The sequence below is a fragment of the Pelodiscus sinensis genome, chromosome 12, assembly GCF_049634645.1.
Source record: "Pelodiscus sinensis isolate JC-2024 chromosome 12, ASM4963464v1, whole genome shotgun sequence".
NCBI classification, from domain to species: Eukaryota; Metazoa; Chordata; order Testudines; family Trionychidae; genus Pelodiscus; species Pelodiscus sinensis.
The window spans coordinates 5,906,322-5,918,005 of record NC_134722.1 but is presented as its reverse complement, the minus strand read 5'-3'; the positions used below and the strand labels follow the sequence as shown (position 1 = coordinate 5,918,005).

At 52.9% G+C, this 11,684-nt stretch overlaps 1 protein-coding gene across 2 annotated transcripts in view; it reads right to left on the bottom strand.

Annotated features, from left to right (window-relative positions):
- Positions 1–418: 418 nt before the first annotated feature.
- LOC102459691 (meckelin-like) overlaps positions 419–11,684 on the bottom strand; it is a 33,941-nt gene continuing 22,675 nt past the window's right edge. The window contains exons 17-24 of one of the 2 annotated variants that reach the window (XM_075939937.1): positions 10,922–11,062; positions 10,322–10,402; positions 9,005–9,121; positions 8,208–8,324; positions 6,078–6,173; positions 4,462–4,564; positions 2,897–3,039; positions 419–1,556 (exon numbers count right to left, since the gene is read on the bottom strand). In XM_075939937.1, the coding sequence (XP_075796052.1) occupies positions 1,476–1,556; positions 2,897–3,039; positions 4,462–4,564; positions 6,078–6,173; positions 8,208–8,324; positions 9,005–9,121; positions 10,322–10,402; positions 10,922–11,062 (879 nt within the window). In that variant the 3' untranslated portion in view covers positions 419–1,475. Of the gene's footprint in view, positions 1,557–2,896; positions 3,040–4,461; positions 4,585–6,077; positions 6,174–8,207; positions 8,325–9,004; positions 9,122–10,321; positions 10,403–10,921; positions 11,063–11,684 lie in introns of those variants that run through there. The other variant, XR_012906636.1, reaches the window with a different exon arrangement.

The following is an 11,684-nucleotide window of genomic DNA, read 5'->3' as shown; positions in this document are numbered from 1 at the left end:
CCTTTGCAGGAGGCTGTTTGCGTGAGCCATGAAAGTCTCTGTCCGTGTCAGAACTGAGTGGCTCTTCCAGTTCTCTTTGTCCTCTGAACAGTCAACGCTTGCATCACAGCTCAAGTTGCTCGGTTTCCTTCAGAAGTTTGGCTCCAGTGCAGGAAAGTGTTCCTATTTAGGCCTGTGCTTAATTTTAAGTGTGCACGTAAACTCCACTGCAGTGTCCCTAACTCCCTTTCTAACCTTAGCAAGTATTCTTGCACAAGAGGGCTTTTTCCCGAGTGGGAGCGTGAAAGTATTTGCGCAAGAAGCACTGATTTTGTGCAAAATCTTGCCCGTCTAGACGCACGTAAAAGAGAGGGGACACACTATTCGTGTGGATTTTAAAACAATTTTTGGAGGCGTTACAAATCCCCCGTGTTTTACCACCACTTGGAACAGGATCGTGTCCCTCCGAACTTGGGCCTCTTGGTAGCTTTGCACTAGATCCTACACTGCCAGTGCAAACCCAGCTGCAGTGCCTGCATTTTGGCTGTGAATCCCAGGCCAGTCTTGGAATCAGAGCAGACGAGACAGGTGGATCCCAAGGACAAGGGCTCTGTGAAACGAAATCAAAGCCCTGGGTTTTTGCCTCAGTCCTGCCCTGGAGGAATACAGGCTGTGTAACATAGCTTCTCTGACTAATGCAGCTGCCCCTCTTTGTTTAAAGAAACCGAGCTATGTAGAATACAAAGGAAAGGAATAGAAAAGCCCAAGATGATGCTAGACACACATCTGCCTGTGATAAACCTCCACCGGAGGTCAATAAATTATAGTCTGCATAAGACGTGTGCCTAGTGAATGAAAGGCGCGAGCTGGTGTCTGACTTGGTGGGGGAGGGAGTATGCTTGAGGTGGCCCTGCTTGTAAGTGATATTGGAGTTACCCTGCAGACTGCATCCGTTGCCTGAGCTAAGCAAAACCCACGGGAGAGCTGTGCAGCCCGGATGCACTGAGGAGACAGTACATGGGACTGCCATTTCCCCGGCTCCTTTCAGATGTTTTCTGCTTCCCATTAAGAAACAAACAAAGCTGCTCCATAAAACCAGGGTCAGCATCAGAGGCTGGCCTGTTGTCTCCCAATTAAAAATATACAAGCACCAAAAATCCCATGGGGGTGGGTGCCTTATTTTGAGGGGTAAATAATAGAGCAGGTTTGTTCAGCAGAAAGAAAGCCTCCGGCTGCGGTATCACAATACGCCTAGTAAGCAACTGAAAGTGGGAAATAATAACTGCGTGTTTCCTGGGCCGGCAGGAAGCACAGAGCTCTGCCCACAGTAACTAGAGTGGAAACCCAATGATGTCGCCATTTTCCCCTCACAGGCCAAGGACTCAGAAGGATCAAGGCGGCAGAGTCCTCGCTTCTCAAATCCGGGGAAGGATCTCGGCATTCTCGCTTTGATGGTGGGAGGAGTGGGGTGAGCAGCCATAGCTTCCTGCTCCCCTCTAGATCAGGAACTGCTTCTCCACCAGCGTTTTTGCTGCCAGATTCCGCCTTCCAAGCGAATGCCGCAGCATCTTCACCAGCTGAAAAAGAGCAAGAGGAGAGCTGCAGAGCAGGGCTAGCCAGAACCTGCCCTCACAACACCACGAAAACCCCACAGGCAGGCCGAGCACTTTGAAGGATGGGTCCCGACTGTTACGCAGCAACCCTCACAGAAATGAACTCTCTGATCCAGAAGTGGCCACATGCACCCATTGGGATTCTACAGGTGGCCCACGAGACAATTTTGTTTATTGTTGTCCACGTGCAGGGTTGCCAGATTCCCCTGGTTTCTGTCCTATAGTTTCCCTCGCCACCCCCTGTGACGGCGCGTTGGGGGTCCCCCGTCTCCTGCACCCCGAAATGGCACAAACAGACTGCACCAGCCGGTGGAATAGAGGAAGTTTATTGCCTCTCCAGGATACAGCACAGCACAGATGTAATCTGGTCACAGAGCTGGGCTAGGATGCCTCAGGCCCCCTTGCGATGGGGGAGACTGGGCCCCTAAACTCCAGCCCCTCTCCCTAGGCTGTCTCCTCCATGCTCCCAGCCAGCAACTAACCCACACTCTTCCAGCCCTGCCCCCCAGCCAGGGCAGCATTCCCCCTTCCTTTGTTCCTCTCCATGGGGGGGGTATCTGGTTCAACAGGTTTGGCATCACCTTTGCATAGTGAGGTTTTCCCTGCTGGGTCTTGCTCCAGACAGCAGAGGTCACCACAGCCCAGCAAGTACCCCCACTACTTCACACACCCCCGACCTGTATTACTCAAGTGACACGCACATAAAGCCAGGGCAGATGAAGTGAGGCGGGTGCGGATTGCACACAACACAGACTGTGAGAACCGTGTGCACCCTCGTGTGCATCCAATCACAGCGCCGCATCGGCACCCCTCCCCCAAATTCTGGGTACGCAAGCGCAGTGAGCAAAGCTACCCTATCCCAGGAGACCGTCTTGGTAACAACAATCTTGTGGCCCACTGAGATGGAGGGCAACTTGTGCGTCCCAATCACTAACCTTGGTTGCCCATTGCTGATCGAATCACAGGCTATGTCTTGCTGTCGATTCCCAGCGTAATGCGAGGCTGCCATTCGCGTGGCTGAACTCAGCCAAGCAGGAGATACTCAGAAATAGCGGGAGTGAGGGGGCAGGATTTCCATCGAAATGAGTTTCTGAGCCACTTTTAGAGACGGGTCAGAAACTGGAGGTGTACAAATGCACTCGATGCAATTATCTCGATTGCCAGCACTGATTGGATAACTGTGCAGGCAAATCCCTCGCTGTACGAGCGCATGGGATTAGCCTATTTGCAAATGAGGGCAGCCTTTGGCCACCTGCTTGCAGAAAATCTAGGGCTTGACACGAGGGCCTGTGGCAGGCTCTTACCTTCTGCACGACGAAGGTGACGATTGCTGCCAGCACGAAATCCTGCATCCCCAGATCGACGACCGAGAAGAGCAGGGTGTCGAAGAGAAGCAAGGCCAGCTCGTTGTTGTAGAAGAGAGTCCTGCTGAACAAGGCGCTGGGATCTGGGGGCAGGGAGAAGCCACTTGGAGCACTAGTTAACACGACGTCATGCCCACAAGCAGACATTAAACCAGGGGTGATGAATCTAAGGCCAGGGGCCGGATGCGGCTCCCCGGCCTGCCTGGATCTGGCTCCCGAGGCTCGTGGGCATCCTCCCAGCATTGGAAAGTCCATGCTGGCACTTCACAGGCAGGATTGCCAGATTCTCCTGGTTTCTGTCCTGAAGTCCCCATCCCCCCACTGAAGTGACACGCTCATAAAGCCAGGGCAGATGAAGTGAGGCGGGTGTGGATTGCACACAACACAGACTGTGAGAGCCGTGCGCGCCCTCGTGCGCATCCAATCACAGCGCCGCTACGGTTCCATCGGCACCCTCTCCCCCAAATTCTGGGTACGCAAGCGCAGTGAGCAAAGCTACCCTATCCCATCCCGCTGTGCGGCTGGAGCACACAAAATCTACTAGCCTGAGCCCCCCTGGCTCTGGTGTGTGAGGGGGATGGGGGAATGTCTTTCTCCTCCTCAGTCGAGGGCCACGTCAGGGCAGGTTTGTTTTTCTTTTTTGGGTTCTCCTTTTTGTGCGGTCCCTAGCTGCATTTTTGGGTGGGTCAGCATCCCCCCCCCCCCGACCCGAAAAAGGTTCTGCCCCCCCTGCATTAAGCTCTGCTGAAGAGACGGCTGTTCAGCATCTGTGGACGCCATCGTGGGCACATGTTAAAGTGTGTAGGGAGCAGAGGACTCACGCCCAGTACCATGAGACCTGGCCACTGCAGGAGGAAGGGGGATGGGGTAGTGAGGTCTTACAGCTCTTAGGAGCCAATCAGGGCTAACGAGAGACTTCAGACCTTGGGGAAAGCTGTTTCCAGGCTCCCCCTGAAGGGGCGGGGCCTCAGATAGAAGGAGCAGGGATGGGGCTAGCCTCCCCCAGACAGCCCTTCAGTCCCGCTGGGGGCTCTGGCGGTGATTTAAAGGGTCTGGGATGCCAGTTGCTGCTGAGAATGGCTAGAGCAGGTTGGATTCCCAGTCCCTTTTAAATCGCCAGGCCCCAGGCAGCTGCCCCCTTTGCCCTCCCCTGTTGGAGGCCCTGGAGCCAATATTTCCCGCCACTTGGGTACAGACATTTCAAGTCTACTGTGGGTCCCGCCCTGCCCACCTCCTCCCAACAGAGGGAGGCCTGACACCCCCAAGTCCACCCAGGGCTGCACTACCCGAATGAGCATGCGACGGATCCCAGGAGCAGCCCACAGGGCAGTGACCGAAGCGCACGAGCGACCGCAAGGCCTAAGCGATGAACGTAGGCCATTTCCAGTTGGCACGGTGCAGCTAACACCGGAGCATCACAGCTGGCGGACGTCTGCCAGCACTTGGAGGACAAGGAGGATTCACACGGGGAGAAACACGCTCCCAAGAGGAGAGCAGGGAGCTACCTGTGTACAGGACAGACATGTCTACCGGCTCCTGGAACTCCATGTCCATGACACGCTCCAAGAAGAGCTTGTCCTTCACGACGTAGTCCATATCTCTGTACACCTGGGGGAGAAGTGCCGGTGCTGTTGGTGGGGTTAGGAGACATAGCCCAGGGCAGCCTCACCATGATGTCCAAATACCTCCGTGAGCCAGAGAGGAGAGCACAAGAACGGCCACAGTGGGTCAGACCAAGGGTCCCTCTAGCTCAGGGTTCAGCATCTTCTCTGTGACAGTGCAGAGAGACGCCAGAGAGCAGGGTTCCATTATGCTACGCGCTGTACGTGCAATCACAGCAAGAGACACGGTTCTTCCCTCCACCCCAAGAGGTTACAGGACAGCGGAAGCATGCACCCCAATTACAGGTGGGCACCACCCAGATTCTCAGTGGTATTTTGACTCCTAACCTCCTTGGAAATCACAGGGAGATAGGCGCCTACACACCTGGAAGGATCTGGGCTTAAGTGACTTGGCCAAGGACACACAGGGAGTTTGTGACAAAGCTGGGAACTGAACCCCAGGTCAATACCTGATCCTTGACAGTATCCTCCTTCCTCACTGGGTTCAGGGTAGATATCAGAAGGGGATTTTTTTCATTCCAAAAGCGACCGGCACGGGGCGGGGAGGGGTCCGCAGGGAAGGCAGCGGGGCGCTAGTGAACGGGCACTCCAAGGTGTTGAAGTTATAGTGTGCAAAATACACTGGGGCAGAGCCTGCCCTCAGGTCCCTGCATGCGACACCCCGTGGCTGCAGTGGGAGGCCCATCTGAGAGTGGGGTTTGGCTTCTGAACTGCAGATTTGATCAGAGCCCACCTACCAAGCCAGTGGCTGCACCGGCTGATCTGCCGCACGTGCCTTGCGTCCAGCCTGCAGGTGGTGGGGCAGTCAGCTGAGCAAGGGGTTCTTTGGAGAGGTGGGCCCCGCCTGGAGTCACTTAACCAATCCCTGCCCTAGCTCTTTGGGCAGTGGGACCATCTCCAATCTCACCCTGGTTGGGAGCTGAGCAACCTACTGACCTCAGCATTGGACACCAAACCTGGGGCTGTGACTGGTCACCCCCAGGGCTGTCAACAGCAACTATAACACTTTTTGCTCTCCTAACATGCAGTTCATCAGATAATCTGAAAGCCCTTCATGAATATCAATTAATGAAGCCTCAGAACTAAGGCCAGGTCTACGCTAGACCTGGAAGGACGGGCTAAGGTATGCAACTCCAGCTACGTAAAATACTCCCATTGGCTTCCCTTACTCCTCATGACTGTGAGGAGTACTGGCGCCAATCGGAGCCACCCTCGGCATTTGATTTAGCAGGTCTTAGCTAGACCTGCTAAATCAAACATCAGAAGATCAATCTTCGATGAGGCAAGTAAAGAGATGAATTAAGGGACAATCATCCTCATCTTATAGCTGGGGAAACTGGGCATGGAGGAGAACAGTGGGTCACATAGTGAGTCAGTCACAGAGACAAGACATGAACACAGGCATCCCAGTTCCCAGTCTTTTGCTCCAACCACTAGTTCCCTCTAAAATCTTAGGGTGGACACAGCCAGGCTTTTGGAAAGGCAAACAATGGACTCACATGTTCAAGGAACGAGCTGAGGAATCGATTCAAGGTGTAATAGCTCCTTAGTCTTTGCTCACGTAGGTTGACCCCGACTCTCTCACCCCTCGGGCCCTGCAAAAGAAAGTTCCCAGAAACACTTTCAGCTCACGGTGAGCGCCCAGTGTGCTGCTTCTGAGGAAAAATAATTTGTTTTCATTCAAATTTTCACTTTGGCAGCAGAGATATTGGCTCAATTTTCACCTACTGCTTTGGAGTCTTTGCTTTGCAAGGCACACACATACAACCGAGGAGTTTTCAATTATGAACCACATACGCCGAGATGTAGTTACAAACAGCTGCGCGGCCTGTTGTCCTTAAAGAAATGAAATCAAAGGGACTTGCAAGCAGGCACTTCAACTCAGGTGAGATTGAGTGATGCTGGTGACAGCTGGAGCCGTGCAAATCTCATCCAACTGGGATCATAGAAGTTCGGGAAATAGTATTTGCTCATTTGATTTGAATTCAAATGAACACACACCGCAGCTCAGCTGCCCAAGTTTTAATGATGTTGTGCATCAGAAACTGACTTGGGCAAGAACTTTTCTACCTCAAAGGTGGTTGCATCTGTCTGTACTTTCCAGCGTGTCACGGAGTAACACCAGTGAAGTTTGCCCCGGTTGTGGCTTCCATTTGGAAGGGTCCCACGTCACAATTGTTGAGTTTGAAACGGTTGGTTCAGAGAGATGGGACAGCTGCTAAATTCAGATCTGAACCAGGGTTTGGATTCCAGGAAGTTCAGCTATGTTGGGCTTTGGTTGTAATGAACCATGGACAAATCCGGCACCAAAATCACAAGACCCCTCTATACCACTTGGATTAAAGGAATAAGGCCCAGATCTTCAAAGGTATTTCTAACCTCCACTGAAATCCATTTGATATCTCGGTAGCTGTGAAGATGACAACAGACATAAGGGAGAGATGACCAGTCACCAATGCAGCGGCCAGTTATTAATGTGTTCCAAAGGGTTTTGCTTTAGACCATCTCTAGTTTGCCTTAAAGCTGTGCACCGTTCTTGCTAGGATATCTCCTAGACTAGGGCTACTCAGCTTTGGAAGCCCCGGGGACCACAGTGATACTCACAGCACATGTCGAGGGCCACATCTTAAGCATGGTTGCATATACATGCAAATATATATGCAAAAATATGCAAATAGCTTCTTTCAAACAATGCCCCAGTGCTCCCAACACCTCCTCCTTGGGGGCTAGAAACTCCGACCTCTTGTACCCGTCTGATCCAGCCAGCCCACCTGCTTGTGTCTTTCCGTGCTCACCCCACCTGGGAGACGCCTCGCCCTTGTGGAGCATGTCCCCAGTGGAGGCCACGTTCAAAGGATCCCACCTGTGGGTCGTGTGTTGAGTAGCCCGGGAAGCTGCAGCCTGGGACCATCCCCACACCTTGGCCTCTGGGGTCCCACCGGCTTTGGCAGCCCCGGGGTCCCACCATCCATATTGCCACGGGATCTGCAGCCTGTCATTCCCACAGTCCAGGCCACTGGACTTGGAGGCTGCGCTGCCACTCGGGGTCCTGTCACCGGCCCCAGGGTTCTGCAGCTGGCTCCAGCCGTGACTACAAGTTGCCAGCTCTCCTGGACTGGATGCCATTTGCTGTAACGGCATCTGGTCAAGGAGAGATGGCAACCCTCGTGTGACCCTAGCCTGCGGTGGTGAGGGGTGCAAACAGACGTAGGGGGAGGGGCGCAGCTCAGCACCCCCACCCTAAAAATAGTTCCAGCCCAACTGCTCCACAGCTTGTGCTGTTCAGATGGGGGTGATGCAGAGATGCTGAGCATTAAGATGATAAAATGCATTTGGGCAAGCAGAGGCTACTCCAGCTATTCTCTAGCATCATCACCGAGGAAGGGCTGGGTTTATCGTCCTTGTTTTGTTCAGGTGCGATTACATTGGAAAGGGTCCCGATTTTCCCCCACACCGGCCTGCGCAGCCGATCTGGTGATAACCATCGCTGACCGCCACAGCACGGCCGCTTTCGTCTGCTCCTGCCTGAGAAATCTCGCCAGTGGAGGACTTAACACCAACCCTTGTGAAGAGGAGCATGAAAAAGCTAAGAGAGAGGCGTCTGCGTCGCCCTGCACAGGGGAACATACCTCCACCAAAGGCTGCGTTATCTTGTCATACAACTGTCTGGCTCTGTCCGTGAGAAACACCTCGAAGGTCTGAATGTCAGAGTTGGCCTCCAGGCCTCTCCGAGGGCAAAGGTTCTCCTGCCAAGGGAGACAATGGAAGGGTCATCAGGCAATAATAAGGACATCTCAGCAGGGCCGTATGTCCCAAGATCCCACAGTCCTCTACAGTAGGGGTGGGGAATCTAAGGCCAGAGGCCGGATGTGGCCCAAGCGTGGCTGGATCCGGCCGCTGAGGCTCAAGACTCCTCCTCCGCCCCCACATCAAGCCCGTGCTAGCGCTCCAGCCTCCCCTTTTGTGGGCTGGAGCACACAAAATCTACCAGGCTGGGCCCCCCTAGGCTGTGGTGTGTGAGGGGAATGTGGGAAGTGTCTTTCTTCCCCTCAGTCAGGGGCCACGTCAGTGAGGGTTTGGGCTTTTCGGTGGGAGGTTGTTTTTGTTTTTTCTTCTCACTGGCGTGTGGCCCCTCACTGATTTTTTTTGTGGGTCAATGGCCCCCCACCCAAAGAAGGTTCCCTGCCCCTGCTCTACAGAGTGACTCCAGATTCTGTACACGAGGGTCACATCTACCCACCTCTACTGGCAAAGACAAAGGCATTAAGAAGAGACCAACGGGGCAAGTATTGCCTGCGGCACTAGGGGCTGCTTCTGACGGGTAAACCCTGCATGGGGTACGAGAAGGCAGCCCTCCGGATGCAGAGCCAAGCCGACTGGAGGAGGAGAGGCTAGGCAGCAAGACCGAACAAGGAGGCTGGATTACCTCTTCTTTCCTGAGGCAGGCATGCATGGCATCCATGCCCACATCGGCATGGCCGTGCACACTCCGCCCGTGGATGTAGAAGCCATAGCATCTGTGCGACAGGATGAAGATCGACACCTGCGGGGATGGAGGATAGGATGGGGAGGGTGAGTGCCTTGCTAATGACACCGCTGGAGGGCAAGCCCAGAAATCTGCAGTGTGCCCCCACCTCCTATCCTCCATGTCACCAATCCCCCCTCCTCCATGAACACCGAATCCACGGTGGACACACTGAGCCACAGGCAACGTGCAGAGCAGGGCGAGGACTCATTTTTGGTGACGCTACTCATGGTAGCGGCAGCAAAGGGAAGGAGAGAGAGTTCCTCAACTCACTTTCTCCTCGAGCTCAGACCAAATTGCTCGTTTTCATTCATATTGTCCAAAGAGACCAAAAAAAAAAAAAAAACCTTTTTGGACACGTGGCAAATCCAAGAGTGAATCAAGATGCCAAAGTGGATTCCTCACCATGCCACCAACGCAGGCAGGACACAGTGATGGGGCAGAAGAAAGCCGCTAAGTTGTACTAGAATCATAGAACGCTAGAACTGGAAAGGCCCTCCAGAGATCAAGTCCAGTCCCCTGCTCTCACATCAGGACCAAGCACCGTCTAGATCATCCCTGACAGGTGCCCATCTCACCTGCTCTTAAATATCTCCAGTGGTGGAGATTCCACAACCCCCCTAGGCAATTTATTCCAGTGTTTTACCACCCTGCCAGGAAGTTTTTTCTTGTTCTATCCTCAGAGGCCAAGGAGAACAATTTTTCTCCCCCCTCCTTGTAGCACCTTTTAGATACTTGAATGGCCAGTGGATGGGTATCTTCATCCTTAATTACCCCCTGCCTGTTAGGGCCACCCTGTCAATCTGGCCTCTACTTAGTACCAGCATGAAATTGGCATGCACACCACTGAGCCTGCATCTACGGGTCTAACTGCCCAATCTGTGCACAGTGCGTGCTGCAAAATGTGCAGATGGCAGGTTTGCATGCACAGCGTGGTATATGCCTAGATTTTGTGCATGCACCTAAGAGGAGCCTGGCTGGAAATTAAACCCTTCCTTAGTTGAGTGGAAAGTAAATTAGGATCTCAGAGGTCTCTGCTTTGCTTGACAAGGGTGTTATTAGGGAGACAAAGAAACAACCTTGTTTTACAATATAATTTGCATCTTAACAGCGCCCCTTTGAACATTCCGTTGGTGTAAATTGGTGCAGCTCCATTGACTTTAATGCAGGGGCTAGCTCGGCGCACGCGCTCTGATGCGAACCCAGGAAAAGACTCACGTTGCTCAAAGAACAGAGATCTACGAACTGATGAATCTTGTCCTCCACAAACCGCTCGTAGATGCCAATGCAAAACAGCACCTGCAGAAAGAGGAGGACACAGCTGTGCAGACGTTTCACAGAGCACAGCCTGGGAAGCAGGACGATGGAACATTTCTTCTCTTCCCTTCTTTCCACCTTTTTGGGAGCACTGGCTTTTGTCCTCCCCCCTGGCCCACAGGTCACAAGTTCAAATCCCACACAAGTATGTAGGCTTGTAGCCAGAACTGAAAGTCATTCCAGTGTTTCAGACATTAATGCCAGATTGGCTGCTGACCCAAGAGTTCTTTTCCTTCTCTAAACTCCATCATTCCTGCCACAGTGCAGGAGTAAAAGGAGCCTAGTTGAAGGTACCATCCTGCCAATAAAATGCCAAACTCTTTCTTCTGCTCATCTCTGGGCTGCGTAGGCCAGTGGAGATTAAACCCACACCCTCAGAAAAACTTTGATAACTGGCTGAGCCTCTCCCATCTCAAAAAGGGCCCGACCCTGGGTGTTCTTCGCTCCTTTCACACTCAGTTTCCCCAAAGCACGTCATCACCATGACTAGCAGAGAGTGACCTGCGCTATTCCCAGGGCCAACCAGAGAGAAGCGGCAATCCCGAATCGAAGGATCGGACTCCAGGCAGCCAGGTAGGTGTCAGCGGCAGGGTGCAAATTCAGGTTCAGATCTCGTGCTGCGATGTTCTTCAAGCCCACAACCTGGAATAAAAGCTGGCGGAGTAAATTGGAACCGCTTTGTGAGATGGGTTCGCTAGGGGCCTCTAAGCCCGCTGTAGGCAGGAATAAATAACAACTGATCGTGAGAAATCCTGGAAGTGTACTGTAAACTTGGACTATTCCCTTAATTCCTAACCCTTCTGCAAAAATCTCCAGCATGTAAGGCATGCAGGTTCCAGGGCACAGACAGGTTCCCGCTTTCTAAGCTCTGAGGACCAAATTTTCAGCCAGCTTCTAAATCAGTGCCCACAATTTTGCACACACCATTTTTTTCCACATGCAAAAACTCCCACATTTGCCCGCACAAATGGGGTGAGTAATTCATTGCCCGAATGAAGAGGTAGAAATTGCTTCTGGAAAGGGACTTAACCAAGAAACAGGATTCTTCCCTCGCTTCCCAAATTTTGCCAGGCTCTGCAAGGGCCATACTCAGTTTCATGCTACAGAGAATCACAACATCATACTCCTTAATTAGGACTGGATACAACAGACACAGCTTCCTCAGAGCCTAAATTCTGTCTTTGTCTCCTTTCCTTACCGATGATCATAACCGGGCTGACACGCTCTCCCCACGGCAAACAGAGACATCTCGTGGCTGCATGCT